The sequence below is a fragment of the Prionailurus bengalensis genome, chromosome E1 (assembly GCF_016509475.1).
Source record: "Prionailurus bengalensis isolate Pbe53 chromosome E1, Fcat_Pben_1.1_paternal_pri, whole genome shotgun sequence".
Lineage (NCBI taxonomy): Eukaryota > Metazoa > Chordata > Mammalia > Carnivora > Felidae > Prionailurus > Prionailurus bengalensis.
This window is the reverse complement of record NC_057347.1, coordinates 36,784,191-36,811,051: the sequence shown is the minus strand read 5'-3', so window position 1 is coordinate 36,811,051 and position 26,861 is coordinate 36,784,191. Positions and strand designations below refer to the sequence as shown.

The following is a 26,861-nucleotide window of genomic DNA, read 5'->3' as shown; positions in this document are numbered from 1 at the left end:
ATTACTAACAACCAGGAAACGATATTTGTACACATACACACACATGTAAAAATATATTTTTGGTGAAAATCATGACATTCCCTTATTCAGAGCTTTTTATTCCTTTAGTTAAATCCACTACTTATTATATTACCTACTATATCATATCAAATATATAAAAATGAACGCAATGAAGAATCAGCCTTTCCCACCCCAGAGCAGGTCCTCTAGTCCCTCCAGTTATCACTGTTACTACTCACTAATCATTGTCACCAACATCTTAGAAATTCTTCCAGAGATACGCAGTGTGTCTACACACAGGAAGATTATTGTGGATAGCGAGATGAATATGGGAAAATAACTTATTTTTCACTCTACAGTCAGATTTTTCTCTTTCTGGATGTCATGGAAGGAAGTGAAGATAATCAGGGAACGAGTAAAGAGAATGGGAATTAAAGCGGTGAAGTTAGAGATGATGAATGAGGAACTGGGTTGTGTGCTGCAACAGACAAGACTCTCACCTATGGAGTGAGACCAGGAAGGGGAGGGGTGAGGAGGTGGAAGCCAACCAAAGGCGGTATCTAGGACGATAGTGACAACACAGAGCAGGAGGGAGGGCACCACATGGCACAGGTGAAGACATGTCAAGAAAGAAGGTCCTGGTAAGAAGTGAGCAGGTAATGAAGAAAGGATGGAACCCAGCATAGCACCCCCAGCTCGCACACAAACGTGGAGCGAAACTACAAAGCAGTGAGGACCAACCGTCTCCTCGGCTCATCCTACCTCATAGCTGCGCCTGTCCTGGGAGGTCAGTTCAAAGCAGGATTCTTTCTTGGAATCTTTTCGCAGGTGCGGGGCCATCCGGACACTGTAGTCCTTAATGAGAAAGGTCCCTTTGGGCTGCTTGCCTGCAAGACAGGAAAACCCCCTGTGTCCCTAGAGAAGATGCGACCAAGGGAAGGCGTCCTCTCTGGTATGTAAGCTAAAAGCACAGCAACAGCTGTTCTGTCCCCGAGGAGCCACGATAGTCAAGGAAAGGTCATTAAGGAGGCTCAGGAAGGGGCTACTATGACAGTGAGGCAGAGATCACTGCCAAGCTGGGGAAATGCAACATGAAAGGTTATTTTGCCAAAAGAGGACAACGGAGATGGAGACTTTATTAGAATGTTAAGAGATCTATAACCACAGAAAGGAGGAATTATTACAGCAGGGAGAGTGTGGCTGTAAACGTGAGGCTCTTGAAGGCTATTACAGAACCCTGCAGCGTTATTGCTGTCAGGGCCAGCAGAGCTCACATTTGAGGGGAAGGGACAGCAGCTCAGGGGGCATTACGAGTTCCCGGGGTCCCCTCCTATGCCCTGTGTGGTATTTGGGCTAGACCGCTCTCTACCTCCTGCTGGTCTGGAGGGAATTCATGCGAGAGGGAGAATGATTAAAACTCAGTATTTTGTCCCCCTTCCCAGAGGTCAAATTGGGAAGTGGCATTGGGTGATGAGGAAGGAGGGAAAGGACCCTAAGGGAGGGAAAGGAGAGACCACCCTGGCTGTCACTCTCTTTCTAAAACATAAAATACTAGGAACGGGAAAAGACGGGGTGGTTCCCAATGATTTTGTGCCCTCCTGGTGTAGTTCAGGCAGAACATACAGAGGAGTGGAACCACAGTGCCTGGGTGATGATTTGTGTCCCGTTATCATGTGGAATGAATTGCTGAATACATGCTTTTGGAGGCTGATGGTGATAAGGTGGCAGTGGGATGACAATATTAGGAAAAGAAAAGAAAAGAAAAGAAAAAGACTCCATCCTTACCTGGTTGAGCTAAAGGAAATACACACAAACACTCACTACGTCTTAAGAAAATGTCTTGGGCACAATAAGAAGTAACTGGCGAGAAGGGAGCCATGCAACAGTGCTTTCTGACACCGGAATCTTTTTTGTTAAAGTATCTCTCCTTGTTCTAACTGGCCACTAAAATGTTTTGTTGTTTCTTTGGTCACCAGGTTTTATTTCAGCCTGACGGCAAAATGGTCCATAAAAGTCTCCAAGTCTCTCCCTCTCCCGCTCTCTCACCTTGAGTATAGAGGATTCGGAATGAATGAACGTGACACCTGGTTTTATATCCAGATATGCCAACCACTTATTTAAATGCAGCTGGCATGAAGAAGAGTTTTACAATGATATACATGGTATATTAGTTTTAAGGTTTAAAATAAGAAAATTGCCCCTGGCGGGCTTGTATATGCCTAGAATTAAGGGAACAGATTGTGGTTGCTGGCTCGGATGGTGGTCTGGGCGTCGGAAGGACGCTGGGGGTGTGTTACTCAGGTTTTGAGCTATGCTGCTAAGATCGCCATGTAGGGCTTCACACTTCACCCCTACGTGGGAAAGTCTCTGAGGAATATAAAAGGGTGAACCCAAGACGAAGCCAGCGATAACCTGAGGCAGGCAGAGAGGCAGCGTGAGCCGCTGGCCTTGAAGCCCAAGCACAAATCTTAAAGATGCCAGGTCACCTGGCAAAGGTGCTGTTCTTGATGCCAAAGGCACGGCAAGTCCAAAGGCAATTGGGTAGACATCTGATTATTCCCAAGACTGGATATCTAGGCATTGGGAGATGCCTCCCCCTGGGAAAGAAGGAAGAGAAGAGAAACGGGGAGTGACTGGAAGGAAAAGGAAGGGTGTACTCTGAATCACTGGCCTCTGTGCCGAGGTGGCAGAGCCCAAGGAAAGTCCCCACAAGACCTGATGCTTTGCAGGAGGGTATCCCCTCTTTGCAAGTTTGTGTTCACTGACAGTGATCATTTTTAGGCTTTGTTTAGTTGTCGCTGTCTCCGGTTTATGCTTATATCCTCTGTTTCTTCTCATGAACTTAGTAACTGTGCTAAGCACGGATGGGAGGCCTTCTCGGGAGAGCGTATGAGTGGTGTGCTTGATTGACTCAATGGTGGCTCATTAAGAAGCTGCCTCTGGCCTGAGTCAACACTTCACTGCTGCTGCCATCTGGCTGGAGGGTGTCTCCTGGGCACAGCAGCCATTTGGGTCTTAACACTCCACGGCTCTAGGGATGTCCACGGGACTACTTCCCAGCATTCCATAGGATGAAGTTGAAAGCATAATCTTCGAGAGTCTGGACCCAAGGGTTCTGTTTCTGGGCCATTGGCAAGCTGTTTAAATCTTTCTCACAAGTTTTCCTCCCAGTATTTTAACTATATTATTAATATCCATAAAGAGTTTGAGATTCTTTAAAAAAAATACCAAAGTGTTCAACATTGATAATATTGTGTTATTAGTCATAATAAAAGACAACCTTTTGACATGCTGACCACACCGTCCTAGTGTTTGAAGTGAAAATAATTTCTAAATTGGCATCTGAGTTTTTGGTGACGGACAAGGTATTACTTAACAGCCTCTTTCAGTCTCCCAAGCATGTCCCTTTATGGGTGTTAGTTAAGGACTGCTATCTTGAGATCTAAGTGCTTGAGAATTTACGAAGTGCTTGCATCCAGGAGTGAGCTGCTGCTGTGCAGATGAAGAACACTTACTTTTCTCGTTAGCATAGTAGTAGAAGAGGCCTCTGCTGATGACACACCATCGTTTCTGCCATTCTGATCCAAAGAAACTATGATCTAAACAGAACAGCAGTAAGGGGACATAAATTCAGGTAACTACAACCACTGAAGAGTCCGTAAAGTCCAACAACACACAGTCCAGTGTGTTATTGTTTTATTTCCTAGGTTAATGGACTGTAAAACCCTCCCTTTCACTCCCGCAGGTTATCCCATATTGACTCAGAGTCCAGAGGGCTCGCTCCGTTAAAGGTCCAGATTCTACACGGGGTTTGCCTGTTCTGACCTCTCACAGCTGTCTCGCTATTTATCTTCCTTGATATCTTTCAGGTTCTAATCTCATCCAGTGCTTTTCAAATTCTCTATGATCCCTTTATGCGGTGCCTTTTAGCAAACCAAACTGATGCTCAGGCCATGGGCACAGGAAAGGCTTTCTTTGTACTAAAGCCAATTTGCTTTTTGAGTGCTAAACTTGGGACCCCGGGCCTAGGATGGCGGTATCTATTCTCATCCAGTGAGCGATGGGTCAAGAGGTGGGTTCCTCTGAAACTTGAAACTGGGCTGCTTCACACAGGATATAAAATGATACTCTTGGCAACGGTTTTGCTCTGTGGGAGCACACTGAGAGATGAGAACAAGAATATCATCGGCAATTCATTCAACAAGGATTTATTAAGCACCTGTTGTGTACCAGGTGAGCAAAGCAGAACCAGTTCCTATTCTGATGAAACTCACAATCTGCTGAAGATTTGGGGGCCGCTGGGCTACACCAGACTTCTCTCTTGCCTTCCTTTTGGTCTCCCAGCTCCTGAGCGCAGAATTGGGCATAGAGACAGCACTTTCTACATTAGTCCTTTTTCCTCATTTCCCTTCCCTTCCTGGACTGTTCTGAGACCTGTGGGTCTGATCAGTACCTTTGCTTTTCTTCTCCAAGTATCCTTGCTTGATGATGTTATCCAGCTCTTGAGCTCCTCTTGTGATGTCTTCCGCTCCTGAAAGGAACAACGGCAAAAATGCTTTGTTGAAACCTGGCAGAGTTTTCATTTATTTAGGCAACTTTAGATAATCTACATTAATGAAGGGGGTGCAGAAGGGCAATTGCTTAAGCACAGCACAAAATAAGATAATTTTTATATGATTGGGGAAAAAGAGTAAATTTTCTTTCTCCCTCATTATATCTAATGCTAAAACCACTTACAATGATCTAAACATACATTAGTTTGTGCAAGGGGAGGTAGCCTAAATATGTACTGATTGGCAAGAAAAGGACTCCAGAGAATTAAGAATTTGCAGTGGAGATAAGCTCCAAATTGGATAACCACACTGAGATCATCAAAAGTCAAATGAATAGCTACCAGCAGAGAGACGCTTTAGTGAGTGATAGAGTTCACCATAGACGCAGCCACCTCCGTGAGAGCAATAAACACACACTCACTCTTAAAACACACACACACACACACACACACACACACACACACACCCCAAAACAGAAAGCCATCTAGTGAACATAAATTTTATTAAGTTCACACAAAGAAGGGCTATGCAAGCTGAACTGACAATAGCCACCAAATCCTGGTTTTGTCCAAGTATGGGAAAGAGCCTAACAATGGTAGAAGCCTTTACCAAGAGAAGACTCTGGAATTGACATCAGCCTCTAATCGTATGCTGCTAACATCCTTGACTTTCAATTAGCCTTGCTAGGTACAAATTTATTGAGAAGTCAAGATCCTCATCCATCTTTCACCACTAAGGTTTGTACTTATTTTATAGAAGAGAGGAGTAAAGGACAAAAAAGAAGGGATTTACTCCTTAAAAAATCAAATGAAACAAGAACACAAAAAATTCTTTAAAAAATACGAGTCCATATTTCTTTTTTTTTAAGTTTATTTATTTTTTTGGTAATCTCTACACCCAATGTGGGGCTTGAACTCATGGCCCCAAGATCAAGAGTTGTGTGCTCTTCCTACTGAGCCAGCCAGGTGCCCCCAAGTCCATATTTCTTAATTAGGAGAAATAAGGAGAGTGGGCTGTCAGGATCCTAATGTTTATTGTTTTTAGTCTCCAAAACAAAAGCTCCTTTGGTTTCCCTTAAAAGATTTAGAAAGCAAAACAAAATACAAACCAACTGAAGGGACAACCACATAGGAATCAACTGGGTCACCTATACAATATCTTGAGACTTTTGGGTGAAGTAATTTTTTTTTCAATTACACGATTGTTTTTTGAAATTTTCAATAACTAACATTTATTCAGTGGTGGCTATGAGCTGGCAGTTTACTTCTTGCTTAAAATATTTCTTGTTTAAAAATAACTTAAGAATTTTTTTATTTTAGAGAGAGAGAGAGAGAGAGCGAGCATGAGCATGTGTGTGAGCAGAGGAGGGGCAGAGGGAGGGAGGGAGAGAGAGAGAGAGACAGACAGACAGACAGAGAGACAGAGAATCTCCAGCAGGCTCCACACTCAATGTGGAGCCTGACGTGGGACTTCATCTCATGACCCTGGGGTTATGACCTGAGCCGACATCAAGAGTTGGACACTCAACCGACTGAGCCATCCAGGAGCCCCTAAAAATAACATTTTAAGACAATTTAAAATGCAACTAAGATTACCTTTTGCCTCTAAGTTGTTTTGAACTTAGTTTTAAACAGAGATCTGAAGGGCTTTTCTTTTTTAGTGTGTCTAAGTGCCTGATTCTTTCTATTTGTCCTTATTGTCAACTTCCTTGTTCATGGACTATTTTCATTTGTGTGCTCTACGGTTAGTGAACTCTGTGGCTGCTATAAATCCTCCCAGATGGGTCTCAGGGTGCACACGTGAGATGAAGAGCAGCAAAGGGAAGTTCATTTGTCTAGGACCCTTTCATTTCTCCCACCCTTCTGAAAATTCTAATACCTCTCTGGAAATGCTCTCCAAGAAAATAGAAACTGATCTTATGGAGGGTGGAGTGGCCGGGTTGAGGGCCTGATATGGTTGAGAAGGTCCTTTGCAGGAGAGCCTATCCTCTCTGCAGCACTATCAAAAATTGCTCCTAGAGGCCTAAAAATTAAATGAAAGACACGGGAGATGAGAAAAACAGGATCCCCTAAGCCTGGAGTTTCTATTTCTTCTTGCAGTTTTTTTTTCTTTTCTTTTTCTTGTTTTAAGGTCTTGTTAAACTTAGAGACACAGATTCTAGTTAGAGATGCCGAGAGTCTGAATCATAAAAGACATGTTAAACGTTCTATTAGAATTCAAACCTCCTTTTTTAATGCAAATCTAAATGCCATTTTATGGAACATCTATAATTATGAAAATGGGAAGACATTGCCTCGTGTGCGGGGAGAGTCTGTGAGTATGAATATTACATTAATGTGCCCACACCAGCTCACTGATCCTGCTGGCAGGAGCATAAAAAATGCTTGAGTGAAACTTTTATTTAGATGTTAAGACTCCAGGCCCCAGCGGGGTGACAGAGACAGTCCCTGCGAGTTGCCATCAGAAAGAGAGCTTGAATTGAATTACCCAGGGGGGAAGGAAGTAGTGATGAGCACTGCTTCGCTTATTTAATTTCATTTACTTTCAGTACATTATCAGCATGAGGCTTTTCTCTCCCCACCAACCGAAACCCAAGAATGCCACCACCAAGAAAACAAAGACATAATGCCGCAGAGACGTTTGAACCTCGAGTCACTAATTCTAGGAAACTAGGGTCAGTACCATCACCGCCTTCTCTCCGAAAAGAGTCACACTCAGTTTGCTGAAACTGGGCAAAAAGGGAGCTGCTGACTTTTCTGTCTTGGTCATTCACCAACAGATTCTGAAGAGCTAGAGATACGGTATTTTATGTGCTGGGTTTTTGCGAGACGTGTTATGTTGCTTTCTTATTAGAGAAAATCTGTACTGGGGAACTCTCTTCCCTGGTTTCCCTTATGGGCAGTGGAAAAAATGGGATGAAGTGAAGGTGAAGTTTGAAATGGCTATGGAAAACAATTAGGAAATCAAATCAAAGCAATCTCTATTCTAGCGATTGTCTTCTGCGTGCAAGGGACTGTGTGGGGAGTCTAATAACAGAATTGTTCTCAGTGTAAGTTGACACTGAGCTCAATTTCATTAGCTCCATGATCTATCAGATAAATCCAGACAACCAAGATGGGAAGCCATTGTGGCAATCAAGCTGTCTCCTATTTCGGTGTCAGCTCAGTGTCCTACTGATCAAGAACCAGTGATCTTGAGGATGCACCACGTTGGCCATGGTCCCGGGGTGATGAAGTAGGAGGAGCCTTGTATGCCTGAATCCACACCTACTGGCAAATGAACAGGTCTGCAGAGCTACTTAATGCCTAATGGGAAGCATGTAAATGCTTTGTAGGATGATAATAAAAACAGGAAGAAGCCACAAATAATTGCATGGGTTGCTATTTTAAGGCCAAAACATTTATATGTAAGTATACAATTTTTAAAAATAATCGAGCCTTTTTGTCCATTACCTGAAAAAAAGATATCACCATCTTAATGAAAAAATAGAAATGATTTAGATTTATTGGGAAGAAATGGCCTTCTTGGACAAACCTAAGGGTGCCACAGTGTATCAGCACAAAACAGAATTACATTCGTGTCATCATCTCTCTCTACCACTGCACTTAACTAAATCTCCCAGAATAGCCCATATAAAGAAAAGATTCACTTAGCTGAAGGATGTGGGGCCATAAAGATAAGATCAGCAGAGAAGGTGTTACCTAGAAGTGATGGCCACCCAACTTTCGTGGCAGATGAAGATAAAAGAAATTCTCGGACATCTTTCTCTCCTCATCCAGATTCCTTTAAACCCTTGTATCCCACCCATACCCAACTCTGCAATAAAACACGACAGCCTAGGATTCCGTCTCTCAGCACTAAACATGACTCTTCAGTCAGCTATGGACAGCAACAACAATGGGGACCCTTTGAGTGTGATACATTTCCATAAAGCAGTCAATAAAAAAGACATGGGAGCTTATGTGAGTCACGGCTTATTTAATCAGCTGCGTTCTAGCCCACTGAGAAAAGAGAATTGGAGAAATCACTTGGCAACACCACAGCACAAGGCTAACAGTACAAGAGGCCATGCAATCTCGTTGCAAAAAGGTCACAACCCCTGCAGAACCAGGCAGGTGCCCGTGAACTTCCCTTAGAGGCAGCTGGCTGGTTTCTTGCTAAGCCAACCTGAAATGAAAATCGATGATTAAGAAAAAAAAAAGTTTTTTATGTTTATTTATTTTTGAGAGAGAGAGACAGAGTGTGAGCGAGGGAGAGGCAGAGAGAGAGGGAGACGCGGGATCCAAAGCAGGCTCCAGGCTCTGAGCGGTCGGCACAGAGCCCGACGTGGGGCTTGAACTCACGAACCACAAGATCATGACCTAAGCTGAAGTCGGATGCTCAACCGACTGAGCCACCCAGGTGCCCCAAATCAATGATTTAAAAAAAAACATCTTTTGTTCAACTGCCACCCCCCCTCCCCTTTAAACTGTGGACTTCTCCCATTGTCCCTTTTCCTTTTAACCCAAGTTCTTTCCAATTGTTTGGAAAAAGGGACCAAACTCCAGCCTAGAGACTGAGAGCTACCAGGGGTGAGTTTCAGGCAGGGTGAAGTTTATCAGGTTCCTCCATTAAAGTACCTGTGATAAGGGCCCCAGGGGATTGGGTGGATGAGGTTGGAGAAAATCTAATATTTGGAGGTGGGGGATGAACTATGTTCCATCTGGTCATAGATGGTCTAGATGGTTCCGTCTGGTCTAGATGGCTGGTGGGGACAAACACACAGTTCACAATGCCTCAAATGTACAAAGGGGAAGAGAGTATTGCAGGGAGGGTGAGGGTAGTATTCTCCTGGCTGGTGGTCGCTGGTCCTAAATCTCCTTTGTAGTTGGTTTCTGTGGCCTTTGTAAAATAAGTTCATTACAGTTTTCCCTCAGCTTCTTGAACGTCTGGGCTGCTTTTTTTGCCTTTTTTTCTCAGTTTTCGGGAGCCAGTCAGTAAGTCACAGTCAGTAAGTGACAATAAGCCAGTCAGTAAGTGACAGTCAGTCTGAGGTGTCGGGCGTGTTCAACTTCGAAGCATGACACTAACAGGGAAGGTGGTTTCGAAGACTCTTCCTCCCTCAGTCTCTTGGGACAGCCTCACAGAATTCTCTAACTTCCGTGGTTCTATTCGCTACCCGCCTCAGTTGACACCTTCACACTTTCCTGTCATTTTGCTTCACTTATTAAGGAATTTACACCAACACACGTAACACATGTGAGGTGAAAAATTCTAAATCATGAATAATAATCGACTTCGGATCGGAAAGTTTCAGAGATGCACAAAGACCGCTCAGACGGCTTTAATTTCGTGGAGGAATGACTGGGATGCAGAGGAGAGGAAGAGGAGGGGACTCAAAGTTCTTGGTCAAACTCTTCAACAAGCTGTGGCAGAAGAAGCTAGAAAACAAAACAAGGGGAATTAGAGTGAGACTGAAGGTCTAGCCGTAAGCAAACCAGCACAGGAGACAACATTTGGGAGATCTTGATGGACTCTTGTTGGCCCACAAACTTTTTAAGGTCTTAAAAAAGATCTGTTAATTCAGGTTACTGGATCTGGCAATCCAGACCGGACTATAAAAATCTGTGGAAGAAACCTTGTTATCCTGAGGATAAAGAAAATTCATGAGAGGTTCTAGGCCAATAAGTAGTACTAAGAACAAAGGCAGATAATTGATGAGCGGAAAAATTAAAACTAGGGGCGCCGGGATGGCACAGTCCGTTAAGCATCTGATTCTTGATCTCGGCTCCGGTCATGATCTCAGTTTGTGAGTTCGAGCCCTCACATTGGGCGCTGTGCTGATGGTGCAGAGCCTGCTTGGGATTCTGTCTCTCCTTCTCTCTGACCCTCCCCCGCTTGTGCTCGCTCTCGCTCAAAAAGAGGGGCACCTGGGTGGCTCAGTCGGTTAAGCGTCCGACTTCGTCTCAGGTCATGGTCTCGCGGTTTGTGAGTTCGAGCCCTGCGTCGGGCTCTGTGCTGACAGCTCAGAGCTTAGAGCTTGCTTCAGATTCTGTGTTTCCCTCTCTCTCTCTCTGCCCCGACCCCACTCACACTCTGTCTCTCTCTCAAAACTAAATAAATGTTTAAAGAAAAATAAAAAATAAATAAATAAAACGAAAAAAATAATTAAAACTAATATGTTTTAATGAAAAAACCAAATAAACTTTTAATCTGCATTTTATAAAGCATGTTTATATCTCATTTGAGCTTCACAACAGTCTGTGAGGTCTGTATTATTATTAGTTCTTTAATAGCACTCTTTTTAAAAAAATTTTTTTTTTTTCAACGTTTATTTATTTTTGGGACAGAGAGAGACAGAGCATGAACGGGGGAGGGGCAGAGAGAGAGGGAGACACAGAATGGGAAACAGGCTCCAGGTTCTGAGCCATCAGCCCAGAGCCTGACGCGGGGCTCGAACTCACGGACCGCGAGATCGTGACCTGGCTGAAGTCGGACGCTTAACCGACTGCGCCACCCAGGCGCCCCAATAGCACTCTTTATGAGTGCTCTTTATTAGCACTTTACAGACCAGGAAATCTTTTTAAAATTTCTAAAATATTAAAAAAATTTTTTTTTTAACATTTATTTGTTATTGAGAGATGGAGAGAGACAGAGCATGAACATGGGAGGGGCAGAGAGAGGAGGAGACACAGAATTCGAAGCAGGCTCCAGGCCGAGCTGTCAGCACAGAGCCCGACGCGGGGCTCAAACTCACAAACCGAGAGATCATGACCTGAGCCGAAGTTGGATGCTTAACTGACTGAGCCACCCAGGTGCCCCAGGAAACTGAGTCTTAGTGAAATTACTGACCTTGCTGAAGCCTGCTCAGTTGGAACAGCCCATGCACTTTCCATCACCCTGAGCCTGAGTTGAGGAGACGCACTCAGGGTGGCTGAGGAAAGACAGGGTCTGCCAGCCTCACTCTCCCACAAAAGACCCCATTTAAGTACAGAAAAAGAAGCAGACAAGTGTGTGGTTATTCTAATACTTGATGTCAAAATATTATTATTACTATTTTTATAAATCTTTTTTAAAAAATACAATTTATTGTCAAGTTAGCTAACATACAGTGTATACAGTGTGCTCTTGGCTCTGGGAGTAGATTCCCATGATTCATCGCTTACATACAACACCCAGTGCTCGTCCGAACAAGTACCCTCCTCAATGCTCATCACCCATCTTCCCCTCTCCCCCATGACCCCCATCCACCTTCAGTTTGTTCTATTTAAGAGTCTCTTACGGTTTTCCTCCCTCTCTGCTTGAAATTACTTTTTTCCCCTTCCTTTCCCCCACGGTCTTCTGTTAGGTTTCTCAAATTCTACACATGAGTGAAAACATGGTATCTTTCTCTGACTGACTTATTTCAACTAGCATAAATATCCTCCAGTTCCATCCATGTTGTTGCAAATGACAAGACTTCATTCTTTCTCATTGCCAAGTAGTATTCCATTGTATATATAAACCGCATCTTCTTTATCCATATAGGGACCTCATCAAGATAAAAACCTTCTGCACAGCAAAGGAAACAATCAACAAAACTAAAAGGCAACCGATAGAATGGGAGAAGATATTTGCAAATGACATATCAGATAAAGGATTAGTATCCAGACTCTATAAAGAACTTACCAAACTCAACACCCCCCAAAATTGTTTTAAGATACTATATTTATTTAACTTTTTTAATGTACCGGCTGACTAATCTATGGAATTGCTTTCCAGGGCAGGTCTGTGTAAAATCCAAGAAGTCAATAGATACACAGTACGGAGCACAATAAGAGAATATATGAGAATACAATAAAAGGATACACGGGTAAAGAAAATACAAGAGGAAGCCACCTGGAGCTCTCACAAATGGTGCTTGGTCACCAAGGTTTGGAAGATGTCTTTTGATGCAAGAGTGGTATCTAGAGGAATGGTATCCAGTGTAGGGCTCATGCAAGAATCTTGAACATGATGTATTTACTCTTTAAGGAAGAGCACTTGCTTTAAAGAGAAAGAAGATTTAGAAAAATGTTTGTTTTTGAGAGACCGCAAGTGGGGGAAGGGCAGAGAGAGGGGGACACAGCCTGATGTGGGGCTCGAACTCACGAACCACGAGATCATGACCTGGGCTGAAGTCGGATGCTCAACCGACTGAGCCACCCAGGTGCCCCAGGAGTAAGATTTTTAAGCCAAATACCCCAAGTTGATTCCTTTTCACAAAACATTCCATCAACAATGCCACGCTACAAGGTAACATATGGAAACTATGACGACTCATGGAGGATGAAGAACCTTCTTATTTCTACAAAGAGGCACCACACTAATCGTCGGAGGGGCCTGTGGTCTTAGGGGATGCTCCTCTTCCATGTCTTCACGTTCAGTGGGATTTTACTTGTAAGAAGTGAAAGAATTAGAAAAAAGCCCTTCCAACTCCAGGTATGCTAACTTCAACACACTATTTCTAGCATCTAAATAAATGGTAATAGTAATCAGCAGCATCTTCTAAGTGTACATATTTCACTTTAAAAAATATATTTTTTTAACGTTTGTTCATTCTTGAGAGACAGAGCATGGGGGGTGGGTGGGGCAGAGAGAGAGAGAGAGAGAGAGAGAGAGAGAGAGAGAGAGAGAAAGACCCAGAATGTGAAGCAGGCTCCAGGCTCCGAGCTGTCAGCATAGAGCCCAGCGTGGGGCTCGAACCACAAATTGTGAGATCATGACCTGAGCCGAAGTTGCTGCTTAACCGACTGAGCCACCCAGGCACCCCTACATATTTCACTTTAAAGAATGACTCACTCAATATAATAATCCACTAAGTCTCAATCATCGAATCATGACACATTGGTGTTTTTGATCAATTGCAGGTGTTAATCTACAGGGCAGAGATTTCAAATAATTCCCTTTTAGAATAAGAATGGATTCAAAGTTTTTCTTACTAATATCATTCATCTGCATTCTGATATGCTTTCTTAAGGGAAAAAGCCAATCGAAAAATGATTTATAGCTTATCTTACTTATGCTACAATCTATGGTACTAAATACATCAGATGCACTATTACAATGGTGGGAATCAAGAGCTCCCCCAGTGCTTTATCTCCTTGAGAAAATCGTGTTTCTTCAAAATCACGGGTGTTCCATGGAAGTGGGCCGAGCATATAAATGTGGGTGGACATGTGTCATGGTGGGAAAAAGGCTGAGAAGTCATGCGATCTCCACACAAATTGTTTAAACTCAGAAAGTCTCTTGTGTCTTCTGATTTTGTTCATTATGCGTACCTGTAACCCAGCACCCTCAGCTTTATTTTTATCCTAGGAACCCTAGAACCACAAAGATCCAAGCTACCTGAAGTCTCTTTAGTAGCCAAACCACAGTAACTGGCAATCATACAAAGTGAGAATCCTCATACAAATCCAGGCAGCAAGGCTTCAAATGGCCTTGTGACTCTAATAAGTAGGTAGAGAGGATGGAAAATGCCAAATCATCTTTTTAAAAAAAAATTTTTTTTTAACGTTTATTTATTTTTTGAGACAGAGAGAGACAGAGCATGAACATGGGAGGGGCAGAGAGAGGAGGAGACACAGAATCTGAAACAGGCTCCAGGCTCTGAGCTGTCAGCACAGAGTCCGACGCGGGGCTCGAACTCAGGGACCATGAGATCATGACCTGAGCCGAAATCGGACGCTTAACCGACCAAGCCACCCAGGCGCCCCATGCCAAATCATCTTTTTACAAAACTTTGAAGGATCACTGTATTCCCTCCTTGTCCTGAGTCAGGTCACCATTAGATAGATATGTGTCATTTAAAAGCATATCTATAAAGTGAATGACAAAATATCGTTTCTAAATCTATCTATTTACTACTCCGCTGGGCTGTGATAAGAACACGGGGGAAAGAAAAGAAAAAAGAAAAGAGCCTTGCCTAGGTTTGGAAGAATTTTTTTTAAATTTTAAATTGGTTTACCTTCTATTTGTCTACCATACTGTGGCCAGAAATCATTTTTCTGAAACACAGAAGTGGTCATGTCACTTTCCTGCTTAAAGCTAATGGTTCCCCATTACTTATAGGGAACCATTATAGGGTGGTATCGAATATCACCGATCCCTTATAGGATGAAAATCAAACTCTCCAGCATACAAAAACTTTAAAATATTTGGTCTCACCTATTGTCCAGTTTAGTTTTCTTCTAAGCCCCATACCTCCCAATGCTCCAGCAACAGTAAGTAACAAACTGCTGTCTGGAACATGCCATGTACTGTACACTACAGAACTTTGCTTATCTGTTTTTCCTCTTTGGGAATTCCTCTCTCTCTTTCAAAGTAGGGCATGCTCCCCCTACCCCCTTTTAAGTTTGTTTTTTTGTTTATTTTGAGAGAGAGAGAGAGAGAGAGAGACAGAGCGAGAGCCCTGTGCTCAAGTAGGGGAGGGGCAGAGAGAGGGAGGAAGAGAGAGAGAGAGAGAGAGAGAATCCCAGGCAGGTTCTGCACTGATGCGGGGCTCTAGCTCATGACCTGAACTGAAATCAAGAGTCAGCTGCTTAACCTACTGGGCCACCCAGGCGTCCCAAGGGCGTCTCTTTTAAGACTCAATTCAAATATCACATCTTCCCTGGATCTTTCTATTTTTGCCATGTAGAATTATACACTCCCTCTTCTGTGTTCTAATGCCATTTTCTATAGGGCATTATTATAGCACAGTCTTGGCTCCCAGGGGCCCTTTTCCCCAGTACTCTCCAGTCTTGACTTAGTTATTATGTAAAGCTACTATGAACAAGGGAATTGAAAAGGGGCTACTGCTGCAAAAAGGAATAGAGCTGTGGGTCTAGGTAGAAGGCAGGAAGAAGGATAGCCTAGAAAGGGGAATGAGGGTAAAAGTAGGTCTTGCATTCGTAGGTGGAGACATGACACTACGGAGGAAATTAGGTGAACAAACATCATAGCACCTGGATTGAGAGGAGGGAACAAAGAAGAATCCAGTACACCTGTGCACCTAGGGGGACGGGCCAGTGTTTGCACCACAGCTGTCCAGTTAAGGAGGGTAAGAATTAGACTGAGGGGCAACCGGAACATGGGAACAACTGAGACCCATCGCAGGCTAGGGCTGTGCCTTAAGTAACTGCTGGACTGATATGGGATTAAGAAGGATCCTTCCCTAAAATACACCACGGGAAACGCTGAGGAGTTCGGTGCTAATTTTTTAATTTCTTGACACTTCAAGAAAAGCTGCTGGTGGGAAATCTGGTCCCTTTCATAGAGGGCAGTACAATTCACTATTCATTATTTCTCCCTGTATCCCCAGGGGCCTCGTACACACAGTAGGTGCCCGAAATATGTGTGTTAGGAGAAACTGCAACCACTTCTAGCCTAATGGGACTTGTGGTCTAAGCAGGCAATATGGGAGTTGAATATTTGTTAGATAGATCATTTTCCTCTAAGCCACAAATGGTAATTTTTGTTCTGCTGTACCTCACAATTTTAATCTGAAGGTTGGGAACGTGAAACAAGAAGTTAAAAAGGCAGAAAGAAGCGTTAGCCAAGACAGCAAGGAGGAAACGGGCAGTGCGGAAGCCAGGATGAGTAACAGGACTGAGAATGACAGGAAGGGGGGGCAAAGAGAATTTTGGGGGGAAATTGGGGAAAAAATGCCATGAACCTCAACTGGAGAGAATGAAGTTTCTGAGACTATTTCACAGCCTCACCGAGACCCTGCTCTCTTCACCTCAGACCTCATCATCAGCTTCCGGAGAGCGTCAAAGGATGGGATCTGGAGGAAGCCAGACACGGGCAAAGGGCCGAGCCACATGCCAACAACCTGACAAATGGATCACCAAATACTTCTCAGAAATAGCTGTCGAAGGCAATTTTTGAGCTACAGGCCTTGAGTGGCTGAGAACTTGACCTCTTCTTGTAGCATTTCCCCAGTCTTATTATTTCTCTGAGGAAAAAAAATGGTATTTTTCTCTTTGGTCTCCATTTGTTTTGCATCCCATACGCTGAGATCCCATGTGTGTCTGAACACTTCATACTGCTGCTGGTGAACCCCATGTGGGGATTAGCGTACCAGGATCCTGGAGTCTCTATTGTAGTTACTCTCCAAAAACAAAAGATTTCAAGGAGAAGCCAAATGATAACAATTTTGCCTTCTCTGTGTCTCTCTGGTAAAAGACATTCAGATATCATCAGAGCGCTGCATTGAGGAAACTTTTAAAGCAAACAAAGCAGAAAATCAAAAAGGAGACTCAGGAACTAATTATTGTGATTCTCCGGGGGTTTTTCAGGGTGGGTGATCTAATGAGAACTCACACACCCCATCAGGAAGGACTTGATGGGAATGCAATGATCTTAGCAATGTGGCTTTGACCTGGTATGTATCATCTACTGGACGAAGTGTCACTCCCCAGCCAGACCTCACTCCCAGCCAGCTCCCTGGGTGTCTTTGTACAGCGGCACACGATCAGGGACAAAAACGATGGCTATGATAAGGAACCTCTAGGGCAAAAATCGCCTCCTTCCCTTGTCAGTTACACATTTGAGATTTAAAATCTTTCCTGAATCTCCTGTTTCACCTGATAAAACTCATGTAAGTTTGAAGTAAGTCAAACTTTGTAAGGAAAAAAATTAAAGAGGGGAAAGCGAGGGTGATGTTCCTAGACCCAAAAGTTTCCAACCAAATCACCAAGTCTGTAATTGCAAAATAAAAACACTAAATCTCAATATCTATTTGCACAGCTCATTAACTAAGGGCTCACACTCAGCAAACAGAGAGAGAGAGAGAGAGAAAAAAAAGAACCTTCAGCACCAAATACATTTGGAAAGTTACTATGGAGACCTGTCTTTCCCTGGATCTAAACTAGACTCTGTCACATTCTGCTAGGCTGCTGTCAGATGCATCTGTCTGTCTGTCTTTATTGCTTATTTAGAAAGTTGCAAATCTGGATGACGCAAAGTGTCTTTTGTCAGACCACGCTGGAGAGAGAAAGAGAACATTCCTTTCCCCACTGAGCATTATGAACATTATGGCAGGCACTCGACCTGCTCTGCTACCGGGACAACATGATTTACAATGTGAAAAGGGAAAACCTAAATCACCAAGTAATGAAAACATTAAAGTTAATGCATCACAAGTGAGGAATTTATTACCATTAACTCCAATAAACAGTTATAAAACACTCGTCCTTTCCTGTCCATGCACAGGGACACAGACACTGGACTTCATTAAGCTCAACTTTCTTTTCTTTCTCACTAGACCAGTCATGTGTGTTTGAACCAACCACCATTTATTGTTAAGTGGACTGGTTCATTTTCCAGGACTGCAGAAAGCTGAAGGCACATCCATTTTGCTTCACGGTGCTTGGTACAGACGGATGAAATAGCAAAGTTTAGAAGACATGAGCTCGGTGTTGCTATATAAGTTTATTTAAAAGTCCCTAAAATGTATGTCTGTTAAAAGCAGAGTAGCTCTTCTGAGCGGCCCTTCTCAGAAGCAGGTATATAAGTAATAATGCCTAGCGAGGAGGGTGGCATATTGGATGCCAATGCACGTCAGGTGCATTTAGCTGAATAATTTTTCCCTTGTTATTGTTTGGTTTAGCACCTTAGAAGCCTCAGATGGAAACCCATTTCCTTCCGACATTTTTCTCTGTCACAGGGGCATACCAGTTTATTACCTTAAGGTTGTTCATGAACAAAAGAGGCTGCACATATTGGATGGCTAGGGTACATTGGTTACGGATTCATTTGTTTTAGAGGAAAAAAAGAACCAAAATGTCTTTTTGGAAAGCCAACTCTAATTGTGGAATTGCCTGTGTGTGACAGACAGGAGAGGCAGCATGAAACTCAGCCTTTCTGGACCAAATAGTTACAATGGTAACAGTGATAATAGTAATACTTTACATTTGGATAGTACTTTACTTAGTGTTTGTCAAATGGTTTCCTTTATGGCACCTCGTTGATTCTGATACAGATAGAACGGCCTTACCAGTCAAGCCTTTGGAGGCTGAAAATAAGGCTCAGAGAGGTAAGTGACTTTCTCACAAAAGCTTGAAAGGAGAGTCAGGACACAGACTGGTTATTTCTTTTTCTTTTTTTAAGCTCCAAATCCGATACTTCTTTTTTTTTGCTACACATTTTACATAATGAATCGTGTTATAGTCATAACTATAACGTAAAGTCAAGATGAAGAATGTGTTTTTAATTAAAAAAAGTTTGTTTGATGCTTATTTTATTGTTGAGAGAGAGAGAGAGAGAGAGAGAGAGTGTGAGGGAGGGGCAGAGAGGGAGGGAGACACAGAATCCGAAGCAGGCTCCAGGCTCTGAGCTGTCAGCAGAGCCCAACGCGGGGCTTGAAGCCATGAACCGTGAGACCATGACCTGAGCTGAAGTCAGACACTTAAAGACTGACTGAGCCACCTAGGCCCCCAGAGATGAAGAATGTTTTAATTATAGGTTTCTCGGCCCAAATGTCATGGTTTTTAGGAACCCTTTCTGCTAAGCATGCCTACAGCACCAATACCGCCAGATGGAGCCTGGGAGTTGCTCAGGACGTCAGCCCCAAATGGGGACTTGATCTTTGGCCTTGCTAGGGAAGAGGTGGGCGCCTGGATGATCTCCCTGTCTGAGGCTCACAGGGATGTTTTGCTCTGCCCACCGAGCGGACTTGCTGGGCCTCCCATGAGCCAGACTGCGCAGAACACATGAAAGAAGGGGCTAGAGAGGCTCTGGTGCAGAGTCTGAGCAGCATGTCCTGTGTTGCCAAAGCTCAGGTTTCTGCAAGAAAGACCAACTGCTAAAAAGTAGCATAGTTTAAGAAGGTATTGAGACTTAAGGGAACTCTTTTACACTTTATTTCATCACATGTTTTAGCATCTGTGTAAGGTTCCCTAATGAAGAACTCTTGCCTGGGGAGGTCACAGGGCTCTCCAGTGGTGACAGAGCAAATGACCTTGCCACTCATTTAACAGATGGGGAAACCAAAGCCCCGGCAGCCAGATTATGTGACTCACCCAATGATGTCATTATGTGACTCACCCAACGATGTCATTATGCGGCATTACCCAAGGCAATGTGACTAATTTGTGGTAGAGTTGAGAAGAGAAATAGAGTTTTCTGACTCCAGCATCGTATCACTCTTTTGCTCCCATCATTCGGTAAGCTCGGCACAGGGGGTATAATTTCTGTGGGGAAATGAGACCAGGGAAGTCCCAAAGCTGGGACACGCAGTTCGGTGGAGAGTGAGACGCCATCCTGAGAACAGGTGATTTAAGTGATAGTCCATGTCCTGAACACCGAGGTCCCTAGCTTCCTTTTACTGGTCATTTCCAAGAACCCTGGTGGTGGTGTATAATGGCACTGCTGGGAGATTCATGGATCTTCCTCTGGAAAAATGAATGGCTTCAGAAAAAAGGCCTACATCTACTGATGGTTGGGAGCAACCATCTTAGGCAAAAACGGTTGGGTTCTCCCTTATCACTCTCAATCTTAGGCTTTCTAAAGTAAAGCCCATCGGTTGATACATTCCACCTTGGCACACAGAAGTTTCAGTTTGCATTTTGGTGCCTCACTTTTAAATACAAGCAGGGTCTAAGGATCACCAGACTTTGCAGAAAAGCTTCCAACATGCAAGACAAAGACCAAGACATGTAACAGATTAAAAGTTTAGGGGAAACAGAGCTAGGTTGCAGAAAGTAAAGTGAAAAAAACAGAGCAAACAAACAAGTCATCATTAATATTCCCAGAGAGATGAGAAGACACTGCATCCATGAGATAGGATGCTTAAAAAGGAACAATGAGAGAGCAAGAAAGGAGGGATAGAAATTCAATATATGACAGCAGAAATTAAAAACAGAATCAACAGATGAGTTGGAAGATATAATTGAGGAAATCTTAAAGAAATTGGGCAAGATGATCAAGGAAAGGAAAACAGAAGTGATAAAAATATTAGAACATAGAGGGGTGCCTGGGTGTCCCAGTTGGTTAAGCGTCCAACTCTTGATTTCAGCTTAGGTCATGATCTCGTGGTTCGTGGGTTCAAGTTCTTGCATCAGGCTCCGAGCTCACAGTGTAGAGCCTGCTTGGGATTCTCTCTTTCTCCCTCTCTCTCTGCCCCTCCCCTGCTCATGTTCGTACTCTGTCTCTCACACATAAAAATAAATAACTAAACTTAAAAAATATTAGAATACAGAAAGTAAAAAGAAAGGAGTGATCAAAGAAATGATGAAATTTCTCAAAATGAAGAATATGAGTCTTCTGATTGAAAGGGTCCTCCATATTCCCAGAATCTGAATGAAGAGAGACTCATACCTTGGTAATCACTGTGAAATTTCAGGACATGACAAATAATGAGAAGCTCGTAAAAGCTTCTGAATCAGGGGGAAAATAGGTCCTACACAAAGAACGAAGAATCTGAATGGCATTGAACTTTTCCACAGCAACACTAGCAGCTGGAAGTCAATGAAGCAAAACTTTCCAAAATCTAAGGCGAACCAATTTCCATTAGCATTCTTACACCCAAACTGTCAATCAAGTGTAAAGGTAGAATAAAGAAGTTTTCAGACACGCACAGTCTCAAGAAATCTCCCTCCTAGAGAAAGGCTGCCACCAGAGGAGGTGCTCCACCAAAATGAGGGAGAAAGAAGGTGATGTTAAATCCAGGAAACAGACAAAGGCAAGTCCCAGGGTGACAGTTGTGCCCTGGACCTCCAGAGCAGCCATCCAAGAGTGCGGAGGAGGACAGAGGTCTCCGGGAGAGCTGCTCCAAGAACAAAATGGAACTGATGGGCCATCTGATGCTTTTGACCATACGGAAAGTAGTAGTCAGAGGAATACTACAATTCTGCCACGAAGCTTTGGGAAGAATTTGGGATGGCGACTTAGAAAACTAATCAAATGAAAAAGCCGAGGCATTTGCCAACTCTAGGAAAAAAAAAAAAAACCAAACAAGAAATAAAATGTAATTACAGAAGTTTATAAGGGTTGGCAGTAAATAAAATCTACATAGTTAAAATCATCTAAGCCCTAAAACTAAACTAACTAAAAATGATGGTATAATCACGTTGGGAAGATGAAGGGAGGAGAAGGGAGGGTCGGGGTGAGATAAGCGTGTTAAATCCTCCTCTGCCACGATATGAAATCAATACATAATGTCTGAAATTGATAAATCAAAAAAATAGCTGTATAATAATATTATTTAGAAATGTGGAAGTACACACCAGAACTGATGAATGAATTGAAAGGGCTTGCCTCTGGAGAGCAGTACCCCAGGATTGGGAAAGGTTGACTGCCTGCAGTTCTATAGTATTTGATTTTTCAAAAAACATTCCAAGTGGCTGAATATACAAAATTCTTAAGCTTGATATGAAGGGTCTCTGTCAGAGGAATCCAGAAAAGAAAGAAGAAATCTGTATAGAATGAAGAGAAACGGTTTTATTAAAAACACTTAACACAAAGCCATGTTTGAATTAGGTTATCATTTGAAGAATATTTTAATAACCTGTAGTCTCTATGCAATGCCAAGACTCATTTGCAACTCTAATCTTGTACTTTGTACCACAGGTCTAAATTCTGCTCAAGCGTTTCCTGCACTGCGAGGGAACCCACAGAAACAGGTGCCTCCTTCCACCGGAGATCTGTTTTATTTCACAGGTAACAAAGGGCATGCAATTCCATGATGAAATTTGGGGTCGGAAGCCCAGGAAATAAACTTGCACTGCAATTTACAGAATTGTATTGTATCACTGGGCATGACCAGACTTGGATGAAGTACCTGCAGATACAATCAAATCAGGAAAAATTTATTTGGAAACTACCACGTGGAAGGCATTGTGCCAGAGAGAGAATTCCCAGGATGTCCTAGAAAGACAACTTCGGATCAGTGCAAAGACACAGAGAGCGCAGACGTGATTTTAATTTATAGGGTTGGAAAGGCACAAAGCCATAAAACAAGACACTTGTTGTCCTGCCTTTATGTTAAAGGTTTCGCCTTTTTAAAAAATAATCAGAAACACATAATCATCATTCTTGACATAAATTACACTTTAGATTGGGGGTGGAAATCCTGTTTTAAGAATAGGAAGGGAAGGAAAAGTAAAACCAACTGCATGTAATTTTTCAAGTGGAAACAACGGCAATATGAAGATATATGGGCGTCAGACCCATTGATAAAGGAAGGAGGCTGTGCTCTCTTACCTCGTGTAGTGTCACTCCTGTGACCTCTAGCATTTGCAATGCTTTGATTCCACCTTGCCCAAGGGACCTGTGAGTACGGGGGAAAGGGATGAAGGATGCCTATGCCTGACCTCACCTTTACATTGTCTAAGGACTGAAGGTATAAATCAGCTTTCCCCTTGAAGACGTGAGTGTCAGAAGCTCATGTGAAATGCTGGAAATATTAAATGATGTCCCTTAGGGTTTTATTGTTACTCAGTTTTCTCCTGTAACTGGGAGAGCTGTTCACATGAAGAATACTCTCCCCCAGGACCTCAATTTGTATAGAAAATGAAGTATGAAACTCCAACAACTTCTTGTCACTTTGGAAAGAAAATAAACAATTAGTGGAGGTTGCACTTAGTCTACTGGTCCTGTGATCTCTCTGCCTGTTCTTGGAGAACAGTTAACACCAACAAAGGTGTGAGAATGCCTTCATTACAAATCCTCATTTCCAGGATAATAAATTTGTGATGGTTAAAAAAAAAAATCACCATAGAGAATTCAATGTGTTTTTGTAATGAGGAAAAGCAAAAGCTCTTCCTTGAATCTTATTTAGCACAGGAAGTATGCTAATAATTAGAATTGAGGACTAAATGCCTGAATGCCAGGGCCCCATTTCTAGCTCAACACCTTCCTCTCTTCATCAAAGATCTGAAGGACAGCTACACAAAGAATATATTCCCTATTACAGAAACATGAATATTCATTTGTATACAGCTTTACAATTTTTAGAGCACTTTTCAAACCTCTTATTTAGTTCGATTTAAAAAAAATTTTAATGTTTATTTATTTTTGAGAGACAGAGAGAGAGAGAAGACAGAGAGAGAGAGCGAGACAGACAGAGCATGAGCCAGGGGAGGTGCAGAGAGAGGGAGACACAGAATCTGAAGCTGGCTCCAGGCTCTGAGGTGTCAGCACAGAGCCTGATGCGGGGCTTGAATCCACAAACTGTGAGATCATGACCTGAGCTGAAGTCGAATGCTTAACTGACTGAGCCACCCAGGCGCCCCTAGTTTGATATTTTAAAAAGTTTATTCCTTTATTTTGAGAGACAGAGTGACAGAGAAGGTAGGGGAGGGGCAGAGAGACAGAGAGGGAGAGAGAGAATCCCAAGCAGGCTCCGTGCTGTCAGCGAGGACCCCGATGTGGGTCTCAAACTCATGAACTGTGAGATCATGACCTGAGCCAAAATCAAGAGTCAGACAATTAACCAAGGAGTCACCCTGGCACCCCTGGTTCAATTTTTATAATAGCTCTATGAGGTAGATATTTACAGAATCTGGGATGAGAGGATAAAAGTAAGAAGAAACCACTTCAACAGTTGAGAAGAGAGACCAGTGAATTATTAAGGATTACCTAAGAGACTGCAGAATCTTAATAACTCCAGGATTGTAAAACTTGGCCAGATGTATGAAAATATTGATCAGCCTGCCCGGCTCTGTGCTGTAATAGAGAACTGATCTCTAAATGACCCTCTGCTCCATGTTTCAAGATCATATGAAAGGATGTTCAGAATAGTGTAATGTGCTCTTTTAACATGAGTTCTCTTGCCATCTAACTTGTGGCTGAATTAAGGATGAATGGCACTACTTCTCAAGGGGGCAAGAGAAAGCGTGAGGGCTGAGGGGGATTCCAAACAGGATTCGAGGAAAAATGAAGAAATAAGGTTCTTCTTTCCTCCAGAAGCCTCATCTTCTGAAACAGGCCCAGTGATTTAAAAAAAAAATTTTTTTTTGTTTTTTTTTTTAAGTAACACCAAGTCAAATTGGTGCTGCTTAAATAGTATGCGTTTCAGGGAATTGGAAAAAGGTCCCTCTTCCAAAATACCTTCTCAACTGACTTCCCTAATTCCTGATGTTCCACCATTCAGCACCCATTCCCTTAGATGAAAGCATTATTCCCTGTTGGAATACAAATGCCTCTGGGAGAGGTTGTACATTAAACGAGGCATTCTCACCCACTGCGTGGAAACAAACTGGTGCATCACAGATCACTGGCGGAGGAGGTGCAAAGTTCCAGCTCTCTCCGAGACAAGGCACAGCCATTTGTAACTATGCAGTAGGCCACTGAGCAGAGCTAACTGATAGAAGCGTGTCCAGCAGTGACTTATCCATGAAGCGTGTACGGCTGGTGATGCTGCATGGAGCCATGATCAATCATTAGCACCTTAGAGTGGTGTTCTTAACTGCAGCTGCACATCAGAATCACCGGTCAACCTTTCAAAAGATGTAGATACCTGAGCTGCACCCTAGATATGCTGAATCAAGATTATCTGGAAGTCAGGCTAAAGGCATGTTTGCTTTTGCAAGGCTCTGTGGATGTTCTGAATCTCAGCCAGGGCTGAAAACCACAGCCTCAGAGTGAATTTGTGGGTTGGGCCCTTGTCAAACTAATGGCTTGCTGGTGTGCCTTGGTGAGGTTGGCCCCCAGGTGGGGGGCCTGGACGCTGAGTTCCAAAACAGGCGGTAAGAGGCAAGAGAGGTGCCCTAAGAACAAAGTAACCAAAGACGACCTGGGTGAGAATCAAGGCAACTTGTCCACATCACAACTTTGACAACTTACTTTGGAGTATTAGTACCAAAATTTGAAGAAACAACCTTAATCTATAAAAGTTAGGACTTCTAAAAAAGGTTGGAAATATCAGGATCTATGCTCATATAACTCCAGTTTATTTCATCCTTTCAAATGGCTGAAGAAGGCACTTATAGTCTTTTCATTACTGTTAGTATCTTTTCTCAACCCATTCTTTTTAAAAAAATTTATATCCAAGTTAGTTAGCATATGGTGCAACAATGATTTCAGGAGTAGAATCCAGTGATCCACCCCCCACGATAACACCCAGTGCTCATCCCAACAAGTGTCCTCCTTAACGTCCCTTGCCCATTTAGCCCATCCCCCCACCCACAACCTCTCCAGCAATCCTCAACTTGTTCTCTATATTTAAGAGTCTCTTATGTTTTGTCCCCTTCCCTGTTTTTATATTATTTTTGCTCCCCTTCCCTGCTGTTCCTATGTTTTGTATCTTAAATTCCACATATGAGTGAAGTCATATGATATTTGTCTTTCTCTAATTTCGCTTAGTATAGCACCCCTAGTTCGATCCACATAGTTGAAAATGGCAAGATTTCGTTCTTTTTGATTGCCGAGTAATATTCCATTGTATACATATACACCACGTCTTCTTTATCTATTCATCCGTTAATGGACATTTGGGCTCTTTCCATACGTTGGCTATTGTTGATAGCGCTGCTATAAATATTGGGGTGCATGTGTCCCTGGGAAACAGCACACCTGCATCCCTTGCATAAATACCTAGTAGTGCAATTCTGGATTGTAGGGTCTCATCCCATTCTTTAAAGTCACATCCCTAAGTCTTGCCCTACTCAGTCTGTCCTTGGTTATCCTCCAAAGGGAGTTCTTACCAGGTGAGTTAGTTTGGATTATTTTGGCCAGGGTGACAGAAAGCCCCCAATAATAAAGGCCTTAACAAAATAGAAGACAATTTCTTACTCAGGTATAATAAGAATGGAGGGAGGCAGTCTGGAGATGGTGGTGTCTCCACTACCTTTAGCATGTGATTTCTTCCTCATGGTCCACGCTGGCTCCAGGTCCAGCCCAACAGGAAGGAGGGAAAGGGGCAAGGAAGAGAGAATCACCCTCCCCTCGCCGGTAAGGACACTGTTGTGTGACGTGTCTCCACTGGTCAGAACTTAAGTCACATGGTCAAATCTAGATGCCAGGGAAGTATGGAGGCAGGGAGTTGCTCTGGGCGGCCACCAGCCCATCTAAAAATGCAAAGAAAGGGGAGAAGGGAGACTGGGGGCCAGCTGGCAGTCTCAGCCACGCTGGGGATTGCGCATACAGCTAGAGAAGTTCTTGGTGGTCACCTTCTGAACCTAGAATATCCCACCGGAAAGAAAGCAAATGAGTGTGGTAAGAGAAGGCTGCTTATTAATTCCAGGTGTTGGGTAATTTGTGGTGATTAGACGAAAGTGTTTTCCACTAATGAAGAGTGAGAATTTGTTGAAAGTAGTGATCTGTGGCCCAGGATTCATAACAGAGGCCTCAAATAAATGAAGTGCCTGGTTTGTCTTTTGAAAGCTT

General features: G+C 43.0%; 1 protein-coding gene across 1 annotated transcript in view; it reads right to left on the bottom strand.

The window, feature by feature from the left end:
- Positions 1 to 26,861, bottom strand: part of SKAP1 (src kinase associated phosphoprotein 1) — a 279,257-nt gene that overhangs the window by 44,358 nt on the left and 208,038 nt on the right. The window contains exons 5-7 of the mRNA XM_043584176.1: positions 4,454 to 4,531; positions 3,516 to 3,599; positions 763 to 887 (exon numbers count right to left, since the gene is read on the bottom strand). Of these exons, the coding sequence (XP_043440111.1) occupies positions 763 to 887; positions 3,516 to 3,599; positions 4,454 to 4,531 (287 nt within the window). The remainder of the gene's footprint in view (positions 1 to 762; positions 888 to 3,515; positions 3,600 to 4,453; positions 4,532 to 26,861) is intronic.